Here is a 16,864-nt window from a genome sequence, read left to right as displayed (position 1 = left end):
TAAATAAATAAATATTGAACTGCATGTTCTGTGTGACATCAATAAATTTATTTTTATAGCTAGAACCACAATTAATTATTGATTGAATAATAATTCAAAATTAATTAATTAATGTTGCTGAAGGTGATCAATTATAGACAGCACACAAGAGATCTATAGTGCTGTATAAATATATAAAGATTCTTATTCTCATTAGATAATTAGACACACACATGGGAACTGGTTGACTTGTGATTCTCATCTCCTTGTAAATCAGAAACTAAATGTGTGTATTATTTGAAAAATGAAATTTTGGAGTTTATGTATTTATCCTGGTATGTTTTAGTCTCAAATGTGTCCCAACAATTTAAATTGAAGTGGATGATATATTTATAAATATATAAAAAAAACAGAAAAATGAATTTTTAGAGTTTGCAAATATGAAAACTCAGTTGGGATTTGATGAAATTTTGATCAATCAAATTTGTTTTATTCATAAAAATATATAATAAAAAAAATATCAAGTTGTATGGCATATACATGTGCCACAAGGGCTAGCTCTCATCTACTTAATAATTCTATCCAAATAATTTATTTTGTTCATAATTAATAAACCAATTAGTACTTTATATTCTTTTGAGATCTCTCTAATCAGCACCCACCACATGATCATTATAACTCTTCAGTTGTACCCTAACATGCACAAGTTCATATTTTATGCCAATAATTTTTAGTACAAAAGCTTACTTAATTGCCCTCCTAAAATTATTCTTTTTTTTTTTTACTTTCTATATTATTATTATTATTATTATTATCTTATTTTATATAAAATAAAATAATATTATAAGTTCAAGCATTTTATTTCTGATTAATTTATAACAAACAATTTCATAAATTGTGTTTATTTGGTTAGGTTTTTTTACTAGCCTAGTAAAAGTGTTCTCCCTAGTAGTAAGTAAATAAATAATAAGTAATCTTACTGTTTCAAGAGAAAAATAGACAAATAATTGAAAATTGTGTTAGAATAAAATATTAGGATATATATAACAATAATTTACTCCATTTTCAAAAGCTTAGTTAAAAAAATTTAATTTGATAAAGTTAAAATTAGTATTGTGTAGAATTGTAATATCCTAATTCTTAAATAAAAAAAATAGTTAGGTAAAAAATCTTAAAGTGTGGAGAGAAAATGGAAAGCATAAAATAGAGAGGATGGTATATATTAAACAAGATGACTTATTAAAATAAAGTTTTTTATTTTATTTTCTACACAAGATTTATTATGTCCAATAAGATTGTTTTTCCTCCTTCAAAAGTGAACTGAAATATTGGCACATATAAAATTACAACTCATTAACTTAAGTCTCAAATTTTATGCAATTTTTTTTTTATGAAAACAATCAATTAATAATGATTTTCTACAATAATTAGTTGTAAACACCACACAATTTTAATTGCTAAGCTTGTTTTATTTTTTATTAACTTCAAAACTTACTTTAGCAGCAAATAAAAAATGTTGCAATTATATGAATTATGCCCCCAAAATTACAACTATTTATTCAGTTTATTGTTGTCACTAAAAGAATTGGTTAAAAAAAGCTATAAAAGTACAATTTTAAAAATATGTTACAAATTTTGATAAAAAAATCATTTGTAAAATTTTACTTTTTAAATCAAAATTTATTTATTTTTAGGAAACTAGTAAGTGAAGTCATTAGGCCTGACTCTTTTAGTTTATAAATATAATTTGTCAAAAAAAAATAAATTTATAAAATTACTAAAAAAATATTTTTTCATTTATTTTTTACTTAAAAATATTTTATTTAATTTAATCTTAACTTCTATAATAAATTTTGAGATTGGTTATATCAAAATAAAGCTCTAAAAAAAGATTAGTTGTAAAAATTAATTACAAAAGTGTTTTCATTTATCCATTTATGTAAAGCTGGACTCCAACTATATATTATACTCATTTGTGTATGAACTCCAACTTTAACTTCATTTGGGTATCTTCAATATCTAGATATTACCCAAGCTGCATGTATACATTAGGTCTGTTATTTATGTTTACAATTGTTTTTTCACGGGTTTTTTTGACTTTTTTTTTCATTTTACGCTACCGTCCATTGCGAAAAAATTATTTTTTAATTTTTCTAAAATAAAATTTGTTTTAGTTTAATTTTTAAATTTAACTATTATTTTAAATATTTTGATTTATATTTTATATATAATATACTCATAAATATATTTATATATATATATATATATATATATATATATTTAAACCAAAGTATATACACCATGTAGTCATGTTGTAATGTAATAAAAATGACACAGTCGTGGGTCTCATGGCACATTGTGTCATGCTTGTAATTTGGTTTTAATGATTTTGTAATTTAGGTTTTAATAAATTTTATTATGAGCAAATATTAAAGTGAAAATTATCATGTGTTACCTTCTTAAAATCAATATTTTAATAGTAAATCAATCAAATGTGTTAAAAACTGTTTTTTTTTTAGAATATAGGAATTAGTTCATTCAAAATTTCATGAAACCAAACAAATTTTTATATTTTAAATATAGTATTTAATTTATGATATTAAATATTAATGATTTTGAATATAATTACATAACCGGGTTTATACTATTTTTAATATAAGACATTAATATAACAATAGAATCAGGGAGGCCGGAGAGGGGGAAAAACAACAAAGAAAATCAAGCAAAACATAGTGAAAAAGAACACTAGCAAAAAGAGTAAATGAAAATTATCAATGGTGAAAGCTCTTCAGCTTCAATGGATGGTGCAAGAGAAGACATTGTTTTCCATTGATGAAGTCTACTGATATTAGTGATATACCATTTATTTAAAGACAACTTATGGTTTAAAAAAACAACTTAAAGGCTAAATTGTTACTAAGGTAGGTAGTGAAAGACCTTGAAGACATCCTAAACAAGCAATACTTAGAAACAAGATCAGACATCATCCATTTGGAAACACTTTTTTCTGTTATATAAGAGAATGTCGTGTTAGAAAACAAAACTTAGTTATAAGCCGGATTAAGAAACATAAAGTGTTATAAATGGATGTATGTAGCTCATTTCAGGTCGGGTCAAGGAATGGTGTGCTAGGTTTGAGTTACGAATAAAGAAACCGATCAAACTATTATCATCAATCTCGACTTGAATTGAAAGGCTGCTAGCAATAAACATGTTTATGAATGAATACTGGATTACTCACAAAAATGGCAGTCCATAAGTGTGATAAGACTGCTAGCTGGTGACCTTTATACAATACAAACAATCCCACACCATATGTCTTACTTCTCTATTATCTGAAGTCTCTTCTTCTTTTTATATGTACCATAAAAAAAGAAAAGAAAGAATAAACAATGAACATATAAGACTACTTACAGATAGAATGGGAGGAGTGTTTCTGACATTGAGTGTCTGTCTTCTTCTTCTTCTTCTTCCTACATCTAGATGATGATATTGGGCTTTGCTGACGTGGAATGATCTTGAGCTTTTGCTTTTGCTTGAACCGATACAGAAGACATAGACCGCAACCTATTGGTGATCTCCGTGAACGATGGCCGAGTTGCAGGGTCAGTCAACCAACATTGTTCCATCAGCTTTCTCCACTCAGGGTCACAGCTTTCCGGGATTGGAGGCCTTAGGATGTCTTTTATGATTCCCCCTTTTGCCCAATAAATTAAACACCCCAAATTAAATGTAAATCATCTTCAAATGTGCATAATAAAACATCTGGTGGCAGTTATTTGGATAAAGAGTGCTCAAGTTTACAGGCAAGATGCTCAATGTGGTATATTACTATTAGCAATTGGAAAGTCAGGGAAAGAATTTTATATATTTGCCACATTCAAGGATTAACTTCAAATAAAGTATCCTCTTGGGGATTGTTTGATGTGGTTGATTTGTTATTTGGATCATTATCCCATCAACAATCACATATTATATCCCAATCATTCAAATCATTAACTAAATACTAAATGTATCCTTACTTTATCATTTGTCACATTTTTAAAATACCAAGGATATTTTGATTGTTTGACCCAAATAAACAAATTCTTCATCAAACAAGATATTTTACAGAAGAAAGAAAACAGATTATTTCGAAATAATTGCAGATCAAACATGGGGCTAGTTTCAACATCCCCTTCAACCTATCAACCATCAAATTATTCAAATCATCAATTAAAATAAGAAGATACTCTTAATTTATCTCTTAAATAACGTTAAGGGTACTTTGATAATTTGACTCAAATAATTCACTTTCTACTCAAAAAGATTATTTTCAAACAATCTATCGGATTATTTCTAAATAACAGAGCATCAAACAAGCCCTTGATCACCATATGGGTGCGCAACTGTAAAATGTGACCGCATCTAACTCTTCTTTTGATTTGACAAACCTAGATCCTGACACAGCTGGAAATTTTGTTCCTAATATGTATGAGTAAGAATCAGCTACAACTTATTTTGGATGTTGATATATCTCAACATACTGTGAAAGGTCAGATGATTTGAAAATTATAAAAAATTAAAACTAAGAAGGATATTTTATTTGATGATTTGATTGATGAATAACCCTTAATCAAACAAACCCGCAAGTATTTTCCTTTTGGCATAAAATTAAAAGTTTAATATTATTTGTTAGCTTTTAGTTCAATCTATAGGTATATTTTATGTTTCTGTTAGGTTTCATATATATCTCTTAGTAAGGATTGTAACAGGCGCAGAGGTGCAGAAGTAACAGCTTATTCCACATATATGTGTAATGAAGAAACTTCTAATGGAAGGAACAACAAGAGCATTCATGTGTCATACCAATGATTGTACCACAATGCATATTCGCGTAGGGTTCCTCTCCTGTTAGGATCTCCCATAATGAAATGCCAAATGAAAAAACATCAACCTGTAATGTAAACAGCCAGTCACTGATGGTTTTCATGACAACCACCAATTTTAACATAGTTACAAAGTAGGAATAACTAACCTTCTCAGAAACCTTATTACTTCCACCATTCAAAAGTTCGGGTGCCATCCATGGAAGGGTTCCTCGCACTCCTCCGGAAACTAAAGTATTACGTTTAATTCTTGAGAGTCCAAAATCCCCTACCTGTAAAATATTGAATGTCATCAATCCACCGTGTCTTCATAGTTGGAAATACAGCCACCTAAAACCATGAAATCACCATTATAGCCCTAGTTCTTACCTTGCAAATGGGTCGCTGTGGATCCTTTAGATTGACCAGCAAATTATCACATTTCAGATCAAAATGTACAATACTTTTTGAATGTAAATATTCCATGCCAAAAGCTGCATCCATTGCAATTATAAGCTTTTTCCGATGATCAAGCAATCTGCAATATGAGTTCTTCATTAAGGTTATGAAAAAATTCCACAGGCAAATAAAATGGGAAGAAAATGGACAATGTTTTACTTGTCTTTCTTCAGTAAGACATTCCTAAGTGAGCCGTTTGCCATGAATTCGGTAACTGTTGCTAAAGTTCCCCCAGACCCATCTGGGACAACCCCATAGAAAGCAAGGACATTAGGGTGGTGAAGCGTAGAAAGAATATGTGCCTCTCGCCAGAAATCTTTTGTCTGAGACAACAGAAAAGAATAATCCATTGGATAGAAGAAACAATATTTTTTGAAAAGGGTCAATTTTGTATTAAAAGAGATTATGAATGTGAAAAGAAGAAACAATTATATTATCAAAAAGTGAAGAAAAAGATGGAAGGTACAACATAGAAGATATGCAAAGATGACATGGGAGAGGATATGTGATAGGACTCACCAAACGTTCTTGCTCTGATGATCGCCCAGAAAAGCAGCTATTCTTGATTCTCTTAATGGCAACATCTGAACCCCGCCAATTCCCATGATATACAGTTCCATATGTACCGGATCCTAACTCTCGAAGTTCTTCAAGATCTGCATTTTTAATGATCTGTACACCAATAATAGGAGATCATTTGTCAGCAGCTGCTAAACTAAATGGCAAGATGAACAAGAGGAAAGGCTTGCCAACATAGTATCATAACCTATTGTTGAAGTCATTATAGAACCAAAAAATCTATGGAAGTACAAAAGATGACACGCCTGACATTATGGACCATTAGTCAACTAGAGTATAAGGCACCTTCTTCTCTTCACTAATTTATCCATTAAAAAATGTAAATGTAATGTAGTGTTAAAATATACAGCAAAAAAAATGAAAATGTGTTCTTGAGTACACCTATTTGAAAACATTTGGAGTTGGAGTTAAATTTAAACCAAAAACATCATCAAATCAAATGTACGGATATATGTTTAATTAAGTTATATTTTATAACATTATCTCATTTAAATCAATAGTATGATGAAATATTTGAAAAAAAAATGTTTTCAAAGAAATTAAATGTCAAAGTTTTCAGTTTCTTAAAGTTAGCGTAATTCAATATTAATACCAGACAGAACTTTCCTGTTGCCTGGTCCTGGATAAGAGTTCGATTCTCTTTCTCAAATGCTAGTAACTAGAATGTGTATAAAACAGTTGTATCCTCAAGTTGTCAGAAACTAAGCATAATTGTATTTAGAGAGACCTCACGTACTGTTAAAAGTGACTACAGTAATGCCCAAACATATCAAGACCACCTTTACTGCAAAGAAAATTGCATTCTAACTGCCATTATCGCCTTATGAAGATTATAAAAGTAAAAGGTCCACTATCATTTATTCTAACCTACCTCTACCACAACATTCAAACACACACCCCACCCCACCCCACCCCCAGAAAAAGAACTAAAGACTACACTCTCGACAAAGAACATAACTTGCACCCATCCATGAATCCTCCTAGGACCGAGTCCAACACAAATTTCAGGTGCGATAACTAATTATGATATTCATCCTATTAATTTATCCATTGCTCTCAGTAAAAGCCCAGCTAGCTCATGAGCTAGGGCAGCCCATAGAGATTTTAAATCCAAAAACATACACTTATCACTAAAGCCTAGTATATTATTTTATATTTTTATTATAAATTATTAATAGTGAAGGGTTATTTATGTATATGTTAGGGTAGTTGGGCTATGTGTGAGAATATATATATATATATATATATATATTCTAAATCTAGGGCAGACCAAAGGCCGACCCTTCATTCAATATACTTTATATACCACACATTTCTCATGTAAATCTCAAGTTCATATCATTCAATAATATTATCATACTTTCACTCTCAAAAGCTCAAGATTCTACAACAATAATCATGAATCAAGCCCTCCTACAAATGGTGATATGTACCAGAGAATTCATAAGTGAAAAGATAAAAGTAAACCTGCAACCCATATCCATTGGCTTCTTTCTCAGCAATTAGTGTGTCATTTATAGTAATGTCCTTCTTTATGCTTTCCACATTAGCAACCTATGTAGGACCAACAATCATCAAGCAATCAGACAAATGCTAAAGTACTTATAGAAGACCAAATGTAAACTACCTCAGACTCAAAATCTCCAAGAAAGCTGTCAAGAGGCTCCGATACAGAAGGTGGAATATAAGCAGCAGTTGCATCTAAAACATGTTCAGCAACAAGTCTTGAATTCGGTTGATTCTGCTCAGCATACAAATTTGAATCTTCAGTATATCCACCAATGCCTGAATTTGCCTTCATGTGGTTTGGGAAATTCCCAAAGTCATGATCTATGAGAGAAATTTCATTCTTAAATCCAGTCATTATAGGATCTGGAATCATATTCGACAATTTCGTGTTCAAACCAGTAGCATTACATGTGGCAGAAGAGTATAGATCAGCAGTTTCGTGCACAAGTTTAGGATGACATTCATTCTTCTGGCCATTAACAGTATCCAACATGGGGTATTGACGAATAGTGACGTCATCCACTAGACTAGTAACAAAATCGGCAAGATGATTTACATAAGTAAGCTGTTGGGATCTGTAAAACGAATCTGGAAAATCTGAATTGTTGGATTGTTCCATTTCAAATCTCTTTTGACCACCCACCTTACCATCTAAAACATGTTGATGCTCCTGAGTTCTCCCTACCTTCTCCTCTGGTGCTGCATCTGTAAAGCACCTTAAATCAATTATAGGTGCTGCATGACTAGCCTGCTCCAGGTTATTGATGTTTCTTACTGGAACATTACTATGGATAGGCATTTGCTCTGAATATATATTTGGAGACATGAACTTGTACTCCATGGAAGAATCGGGGAGTCCGGAAATAGTTTTGGTTGAATGCAAATTGGGATCTGTTTGAGCTAAACCATTCATCATTTCAGGACAAGAAAAGTTTTGCTTAGTATGGATTTGTAGCGAGGCTGCATCTTTACTTAAATTTCTTGTTAATCTATACTTGTCAGCCATACCATCTGCTTCATCAGGCATATACACTATCCCTCCCATTGATTCTGAACATAAAGAGTCTTTCTTAGAATCCATTTTACCTTGAAAAGCTGCATATTCTGCAATCTGAGAATTAATCTGCACAGGCATCCCTTCATGTTCTTGCAGCTGTGAACCAGAAAAGGTGTGCAAGACTCCACAAGAATTAATTGGCTCCTTAGCTTCTGACAGAGCATTTGATGATTCTTCTGGAGAGATAACTGGTTTGTCGAAAAACAAACTTCTTTCTCCAAAAAATGTCCTTTTGTCTTGATCAGAACTTGGAGGAATCGAGAATTCCCTAGTAGAAAGGCTGTTATTAAACTCTACTTCTCTTTGTTTAATTTGCTGGATGCCAATATCAGTTTTACTAGGAATATTGCATAGAGTAGGTGTTACACCATTGCCTGGAGGATAACAAACAGAAGTACCATTGCTGATGTTTTCAGGAGGTAGACGAGTACTGCACAAGCTGTTAGTCTCAGTAACATCACCAAAAAAGTTATCTTTGTCCAATTGTCCACGCACACTTCTAAGCTCCCCTTGCATACCCGGTGCTGAGGAAAAAGAAGGTAATTGATGAGGAAGAGCTATCAAGTCTTGAGCTTCATTTTCAAACTGGGAACTGGCATATGAATCAGCGTGAATATTCTTGTTTTCGACATTAGTTCTTGAATTAATAGCACTGTTTACCATATGAAGTCCATTATTGCTTTGTGAACCTGGTTTAGCTACACCATTCACAGCTGCCACATATTGGACATCGTGGTTGCATTCATGATTCGGGCAGGAATCAAGAGTTTGTGCATCCTCAGATTCTCCAAGAGTGATCAAGAATATTCGGAGCTTTTGAGAACCTCCTCCTCTTTCAAGTTCATGGTACTCTTCAATCATATTCTGAAGATCCTCTACCGTGGACACAGATATGAGGGCGTCAAGATCTTCTTCAGGTAGCTGATACTTAATTGTGTGAGGTTGGCTAAAGATCTCACAGGTTTTCCTTACAAGTTCTTCCCATGTAATATTCTTGCACAGAGAAATTATTCTTGTGTCCCCCCCTACATACCTGAGCTTTCCATCACTTGGCCGAGGTAAGACTTTTCCACCAAAGCTGCACAGGAATTTCAATTTAACTTGAGACCCATCTGGAACTCCAAATGAAGAAGATCGGAAAGTGTTAGAGCGTTCAGAACTATTCATGGGTGGATAATGGTTTGTTGCACCACTGGCAACATTTAGCTGCCCAGTCTCACTGTGAGAATTTACTTGTTGGACTCGAAATGCTTGGTTAGTAAAAAAGTCCTCCGCAAGCTCTGCACCTTTTACATGAGAAAAGTCATTTGTGTCGGAACTAAACTGGGAACTCATCCTCTCCAAACCAAGAATTTTGGAGATATCCTCATATTCCATTTGGTTGTTCATATTACCATTGAGTATAGTTCTCTGCTCATGGCCTGGTGGCAAAGTTTCCACAGAAGGAACATGTTGAAAATTATCCAATGGAAATTCATCTCTGGTCTGCAGAAACATATTATTTACTCTTTGTCCTGATGCCATCCCATTCTTTTGAATAAAAGGGTTGGACTCTTGATGCACCCGGCCATTAGAATGACCAAATGCCCCATTATTCATAGCTTCAGCAGATTAACTCTCTGTTTGTTTAGCTGCATTAAACAACAAATTTGACCATGTAAACACTATATCATCACTACTCCACTCAAACCAAGAAAAAAACAAGATACCAACTTTTCTACCCTAGTTCAAATAAAATTATCCCTTAGTTGTTACTTACTATCCTTAAAACAATCTGACTAGCACAGAATCTCGATCTAACTGAATTGATTGATACACGCAAAATGAAATAAGAACCTGCAGTTCACGAAATTTGCTGATATATTTGAATCATCCTCAGACAGTAGAAACCTGAAAATTAGGGGAAATGAAAATGGAAACTATTAAAAGAGGCTAATACTAAATCAAATCATCATGAAGAAGAATGAATAACAGGCAGATCGTTCACAGTCGACACTCAAAATCTACAGAAACAGTTTGAGAAAGCGAAAGTCATAGATCTGAATTTTACCTGAAACATTCTCTATCTAGAAATATATAGGTATTAGCTCAGCAGGTTGAGAGGATAGCAAAGAGGAAATCAATCTTGGTGGAGAATAAACCCAAAATATTAGATTCCAACAATGAATGTGGAGGGCGATCGGGATTGACAGTTGAGAGAATTTTGGATGATAATCGGTGAAGAGTTGAGAGAGAGATTCACGGGAGATGGAGAAGGGGAAGAGCTCGCAGTTTACGCCTTGTTCATAGTCATCATCTCGGATGACGAAGATCGAAATTGCAGAGAAATAGGCGGCATCCACAAAGGAGAGAGGACCAGGTTTTAACCGCTTCTGCAGTTTTATTAATAATAAATAATCACATCATCTTCCTTACTAATAAAGAAATTAATTAATTTAAGTCACTCAAATTAATAAAAATCTAGATTTTTATATTATATTATATTATATGAAAAAGGAAGTCCAATAGGTTGAAATTTTTGAATGCAGGATGTTGGATGGGACCAGCTATGATTCACACTTGTGTAGTAGTGTGGGGTCCAAGGAATCTACGGTGGTCTTTTGTTCAGCACGCTTCCAATGAGATGTTAGCTAGCTAGCAATTCAATTTATTAAAAGACAACTTCTATTTTATTAATTCATTTGCCAACTAGAATAAAGTGATTTAAGAAAATTGTGTGTATGATATTGTAGTTGAGATATAAATGTCAAACAAATCAAACTACACCATATATTCTAATTTAACTCAAATACACACTTCATTATTATTATTTTTAAACCGAATAAAGGAAAAAAATTAGTGATTTTCTCATAAGTAATACTCCGTTTCTGACAAATCAACCAATTTCTTTCACAAGTAAGTATTCGTCTCCACGTTCGAATAAGTGAGTTTTCATCAAAAATGATATCCCTCCAATTTTGTTCAATATCATTTTGAACTCTAGAAAAAGTTCTCGCATTACGCTCCATTCAAATGTGATAAACAATATTGACAAAGAAACACAAAATTTTTACCATTTGTCTTGATGAGAGCAACATCTTTAATATCAATCCATTCTCTTAAAAAACTAAGAAGACCCATGAATGTAGAAAATTTATCCCAAAGCAAAGAAGCAAATGGACAATTTCTAAAAATATGATTTATGGTCTCCTCATTTCCCACGCGGCCACACATAGGAAGACAACTTGAATCTGAAATATTCATATACTTATTGACTCGATCTCGTGTAGGAAGCCTTTAATGAAACACCAACCACAAATGTCTGAAAATGACCTTTGAAGACAACACAAAATGAGACCATGGTACTGACTCCTTCTAGCACGAACAACATCTTATGCTAACCTCGAGGAAAACCTGTCTTCACATTCAAGACCCCAAACTCGAAAATTTTCACGATTATTAAAATGATAAGAACATATAAAATTAAGGATCCACATTCCTTCTGGAATACTCCTCAAAATATTGTTTCATTCCCATTCATTGTTTAAGTAAAGTGATATGATTTATTATAGTTAACTGTTCACCATACATATTCTCCTTAGACCCCAATTTTGATTAGAAAGTAGAAAATACAAAGATCATCCATAAAAATATAAGTTAAAACTAATACAAATATAGTGTTACATCTCAAAATATTGGAATATCATAAATGAATTAAAACCCTCTTTTATCACCTCCCTTATATAACATTACAATATCAGAAACATCGACTAGAAGTGGTGGAACTTCAATCTATCTAGATTAAAATGAAGATTTAAGTATTTGAAATTCACCTCAAGTCAGGTCAATCTGGATTCATCTTCTGAAAACAAGTTTCGCAGTTCACATGTTGGTTCACCAATAGTCATTACAAGAACACGCTCCACCGGCAAAATGGTGGAAACGAGTTGCATCCCTCACAACAAATTGGCGACCCACAATCTTGCTAACTAACTTCATAAACAGGTGGCAATCCCCACATATCCTTAAGTTCTTTATCACAAGAAGTTCTGTCTCCATACTACTATTTATCAATCCACAAACAATCGCTAACTTTTCGCTATGAACCCCTAGAACATCTACAAAACCTTCATCTCTTCTCCCTCCGTTCATATTCTTTTCCAAACCTGTTAATTCGTTCACCAAACCATCTAATTTCTTCATCATATCATCAATCTCTTCTATTTGAGGATGACTCCTATCTCCTGCCAAGAACAAATGAGTTCTCCCCTTATACTCAACATAGCTATACCCGGGATCTTTCCTCAGATTTCGTTTCCTCATCATAACACGAATTCTCAACACCCCATCCAAATCCCCCGCCTCATTATAAACGTTTGACATCAAAACATAGTAACCGATGTTCTTAGGTTCAAGCCTGATGACATGATCGAAGGCTAATTCAGCTAACTCCACATTCCTATGTATCTTACAAGCACCTAGCAATGCTCCCCAAACTGCACCATCTGGCACCACAGCCATGGTGTTTATCAATTTTACAGATTCATCCAGACGACCAGCCCGACCTAAGAGATCGACAACACACGAGTAATGCTCCGAACCTGGTTCTAAATTGAATTTTGTTTGCATCATATCAAGATAATCCAACCCCTTGTCAGTCAAACCGACGTGACTGCATGCAGACAAGACAGAAACGAACACTGTTCCATCGGGTTCAATCCCTGATCTAATCATCTCGTCGAAGAGTTTTATAGCAGTTTCACCCTGACCGTGCATTCCATATCCACCTATAATTGACGTCCATGACACTAGACGCTTATCAAGCATTGAATCGAAAATGGCTTGAGCTTTTGCCAAATTGCCACATCTAGCGTGCATGTTAATCAATGCATTCTTTAGGAACATGTTTGATTGGAAACCGCTTGATTCAATTTGATGTTCAACCTTTAGGCCAATTTGTTTGGCGCCAAGGTTAGCACAAGATGATAAAACACCAACAAATGTGACAGGATCTGGTTTAATCCTTAGCAACTCCATTTCATGGTAGAGATCTAAAACATTCGTGGCAAGCCCGTTTTGAGCGTAACCAGATACCATTGCATTCCAGGAAAGCAATTCCTTCTTTTCCATGTTATCAAATAGGTTCCTCGCGGATTCAATCGATCCACATCGAGCATACATTGTAAGAAAACAATTCGCAACAGAAAGATCAGTTACCAATCCGTACTTCTCACAGAATCCATGAACACATAACCCAAATGGCAGATTATCACAACCTGAAACCAAACCCAATAAAGAAACGGAATTGGCAGGGACGCCCAAATCCCTCATTCTAAGAAACAGACCAGCTGCATCAGGGAATCGAGAGTTATAGGTGTACCCAGAAATGAGAGCATTGTAACAAACAGTTGACTCACGCATGGCTGGACTTTCATCGAACAGTTGACGTGCACTGTCAACCAAGAAGCATCTACAGTACATAGAAATCAAAGCGGTCTGCACAAAGGGCTCATCCTCACAACCTGTTCTCACGACATGGCCATGGAGCTGGATCCCAAAAGTGGACAAAGAGAGGAAGGCGCAGGACTTGAGAGCGAAGGGAAATGTAAAGGGATCAGGTGAATCTCCAGATCGGAGCATTTGGCGGTATAAGGTGATTGCTTGCTGATAATGACCTTCCTTGGATAGCTCTCTCAGTTGGACGTTCCATGAAGAGTAGTTGTTTTGGGCTCGGCAGAGGAAACTGAAAAGCAGTATCCTTGTACTATGTATCGATGCTCTTATCATATCATATTACAGTAGGATGTTTGGTTTTGCCTGAAATTGACCGGTAAGACCTAGGGAATTAAGTTAACAGTTCAAGAATAGAATACATAATACTAAATAGTAGAGAATAATCAAAAGGAATCCATATAAAATGATATATGCTTGATTATACTTTTTTCAGCTTCTAGCTCAATGGATTGAGCATGTCTTTAGTACTTAAATCACCTTCTATTGGCTCCTCCTTACTCAGATTTTTTTTTAAACTAAGTTAAAATCTTACTTACACAAATAATCTTAAGATACAACTTATTGTTTGAAAACTACAATTTACACAGAGAGAGTAAATGGTGAGGAAAACCAATTGATAGACATTAAAGATAAATTAGCGCATATTGCCACATCATATTCCTATACCAGAAGCCCGGAAGAATAATAACAGAGGAAAGCTCAACTAAAGAAAACTCAACTAAGATATTCCGAAAATCTCTCAACTAGAAGCTTACAGCTTTATTTTCATTACATGTTTTCTCCATTGAAGGGAAAGTTCCCTGGGAAAAAAGGAAGGAAAAACAGATGGAAATTTCAACAAATTCAATGTTTCCAAGTTTCTGCACTACAACCAAATAGAACAACATAACTAACTATACTGGGTGAAAATAACAGGTAGTTCCAGTTTTAAGAGGCTATGATCTGCTAGAGTTCGTGAATGGTACCTCGGCAAAACTGGGAAAGAAGAGAGTAATCTTCTAATGGATAAATTGGTTAAATTATAATTGCATAACCAGGAAAGAAGAAAGTAAAGCACAAATTATGTGAACCGGAGATTAATGGATTCGGTGTAAAGGCCTCGGAGCTATACCTAGTCTCTGGCTGGCTAGTTTGGTTTGTTTTTAGAGTGTCCGTGCAAATGTTGTCTAAGTACCCCAAATGATATGGACTCAGGGATTATGACGACTACTCAATCATTTTTGCATCAATTGGCATAGTAGAAAAATTGGACTAGACCAAACTAGTTCCAATTCAATTTCAAGAACAAGACAATGCTAAGATTTCACTTTCATTTCGAATCAAACATCTCTTAGACGAAAATCAATCTTAGACAACTCAGTGAAGTTTGGAATAGACAATACAATCAAAGCTTAGGCTAATTCCCTATCAATCCTAGGTTTTCAAACAAGAGATTGTATCACATTCCTTTATCATCACAAAGTCTACTGCATTCATTTAGTTCACATATATACAAGCTTCTCTCCAAATAATTAACCAATCCACAATAGACAACATCCAATCAACTAAATAGTTAGCATGCTATTGAATCCAAATTGCTTCACAGTAGCTCCAGTCAAGTAGAATCCAAAAGCTTCTTAGATCGATTTGGTACCAACAGTTTATAGCATTCAAATAGAACCAATCAACGTTTGAGAATATCATGACTCTATCAAACTCACTCGTGTTATTTTGGAGCATGTACAAAGTGCTTAATCATGGAATCAAAACTGGTGTAAGAATGTTTTAAGCATAATTATTCAGCTAAATTTAAGCACTCTTCGATCATTTCAGCAAAATGAATAGGGAGAGTTTTATACCTGATACAGAGGATAGGATTGAATAGTTTGTCTGCTTCAGGAAGTAAGAAGTTGTCCCCGAACTGGAGTTTTCCGTTTAACGTCTGGAAATAAAGGATTGAAAGACGGTTTCTGCAGCGAAAGAAAGAAAGGTGAGGAGAAACCGATATATTCGTCGGTCTCTCAATCTCGTTTCATTTCATTGCTTCAGAAGGTGATAAATGGACTGATTCTCTCAGCCTCTCATTCCACTGCTCGATTAATATCTAAAGATGCTGTTAGATTTCTCAGATTAAGGAAGAAGTGATTGACGGTGCTTTAAAAAAAGAGGAATCGAGCTGCTACGCCGTTCTCTCGGAAAAAGTGGAAGAAGAACATCCGCATCTAGCTACTCTTCCCGGCTCTACTCTCTGGCGGCAAAAATCGAAGCCGAGCCCCTCCGATTGAACTCTAAATGAACAGTTGTCTCATCAAAATATAATTAAATCTAAGCGGTTCAGTTCGGTCCGATTTTTTTTACCGAAAAATTGAACCCAATAGTTGGTTAGATCGTTTAAAAATAACAAATATATAATATAATAAACTAAAAACATTAATTGAGTTTTATTAAAATATATATATATTTATATATATAATAAATTAAAAAATAAACTAATTGAATTTTATAATAAACTTGTAAAATAAAATAATTATTTAACTTAAAAATATATATTAAAATAAATTTGAGAAATAAAAAAAACATTAAAATAATAAATATGTGTGTTAAAATTTGAATAAAAAAAAACATTATGATCATCATTTGTTACTAGGCTAAAAGAACATCTATAAATATATAAAAAACACAAACACGTATATACAATAAATCGGTTGATTAAATTGTCAAACTTTTATTATATAAACCATTAACAGAACCAGATAGGGTCGGTACAGAAAATTATGAATAAGTCAAAACTCGATTGGTCAATTTTTCATCGATTTGGTTCATTTTGTTTGGTTTGGCTTACCTACTTAATTAAATCCATTTAAATTCCATGATGCTTATTTTACAATTATTTGAATTTTAATTTTATTCTAGGTAATGAATAGTTAATTATGTCATTAATTATTTGATGAATTTATTCTAA

The 16,864-nt window shown here is 33.4% G+C and overlaps 2 protein-coding genes across 3 annotated transcripts; both read right to left on the bottom strand.

The window, feature by feature from the left end:
• Positions 1 to 3,196: 3,196 nt before the first annotated feature.
• Positions 3,197 to 10,800, bottom strand: LOC124932920. Of its 2 annotated transcripts, XM_047473631.1 has the most exons (10): positions 10,481 to 10,800; positions 10,267 to 10,320; positions 7,492 to 10,061; positions 7,332 to 7,418; positions 5,805 to 5,957; positions 5,445 to 5,608; positions 5,217 to 5,364; positions 4,997 to 5,119; positions 4,828 to 4,915; positions 3,197 to 3,676 (listed from the first exon to the last, which is right to left on the bottom strand). In XM_047473631.1, the coding sequence occupies exons 3-10, from the start codon at positions 10,027 to 10,029 to the stop codon at positions 3,459 to 3,461; spliced, it is 3,519 nt and encodes a 1,172-aa protein (XP_047329587.1). In that variant the 5' UTR covers positions 10,030 to 10,061; positions 10,267 to 10,320; positions 10,481 to 10,800; the 3' UTR covers positions 3,197 to 3,458. The 2 variants fall into 2 exon arrangements, with proteins under 2 accessions (XP_047329587.1, XP_047329588.1); XM_047473632.1 differs by lacking the exons at positions 10,267 to 10,320; positions 10,481 to 10,800 and having other exon boundaries at positions 7,492 to 10,186.
• A 1,201-nt stretch (positions 10,801 to 12,001) lies between these two features.
• On the bottom strand, positions 12,002 to 16,209 carry LOC124931530 (putative pentatricopeptide repeat-containing protein At3g11460, mitochondrial). The gene is made up of 2 exons (XM_047472014.1): positions 15,762 to 16,209; positions 12,002 to 14,226 (listed from the first exon to the last, which is right to left on the bottom strand). Exon 2 carries the CDS (start codon positions 14,194 to 14,196, stop codon positions 12,304 to 12,306), a length of 1,893 nt encoding a protein of 630 aa, XP_047327970.1. The 5' UTR covers positions 14,197 to 14,226; positions 15,762 to 16,209; the 3' UTR covers positions 12,002 to 12,303.
• Positions 16,210 to 16,864: the final 655 nt, after the last annotated feature.

Source organism: Impatiens glandulifera, chromosome 3 (assembly GCF_907164915.1).
Source record: "Impatiens glandulifera chromosome 3, dImpGla2.1, whole genome shotgun sequence".
NCBI lineage: Eukaryota > Viridiplantae > Streptophyta > Magnoliopsida > Ericales > Balsaminaceae > Impatiens > Impatiens glandulifera.
Note: the sequence above shows the minus strand (reverse complement) of the source record. Positions and strands in the feature narration are given on the sequence as shown.

Excerpts from the sequence above, each read along its gene's own strand:
- LOC124932920 (XM_047473631.1), bottom strand. The coding sequence starts at position 10,029 with ATGAATAATGGGGCATTTGGTCATTCTAATGGCCGGGTGCATCAAGAG. Across the intron at positions 5,365-5,444 it reads GTCTTACTGAAGAAAGACAA|ATTGCTTGATCATCGGAAAA; the intron begins GTAAAACATTGT and ends CTCATATTGCAG. Across the intron at positions 5,120-5,216 it reads CACAGCGACCCATTTGCAAG|GTAGGGGATTTTGGACTCTC; the intron begins GTAAGAACTAGG and ends AATATTTTACAG.
- LOC124931530 (XM_047472014.1), bottom strand. The coding sequence starts at position 14,196 with ATGATAAGAGCATCGATACATAGTACAAGGATACTGCTTTTCAGTTTC.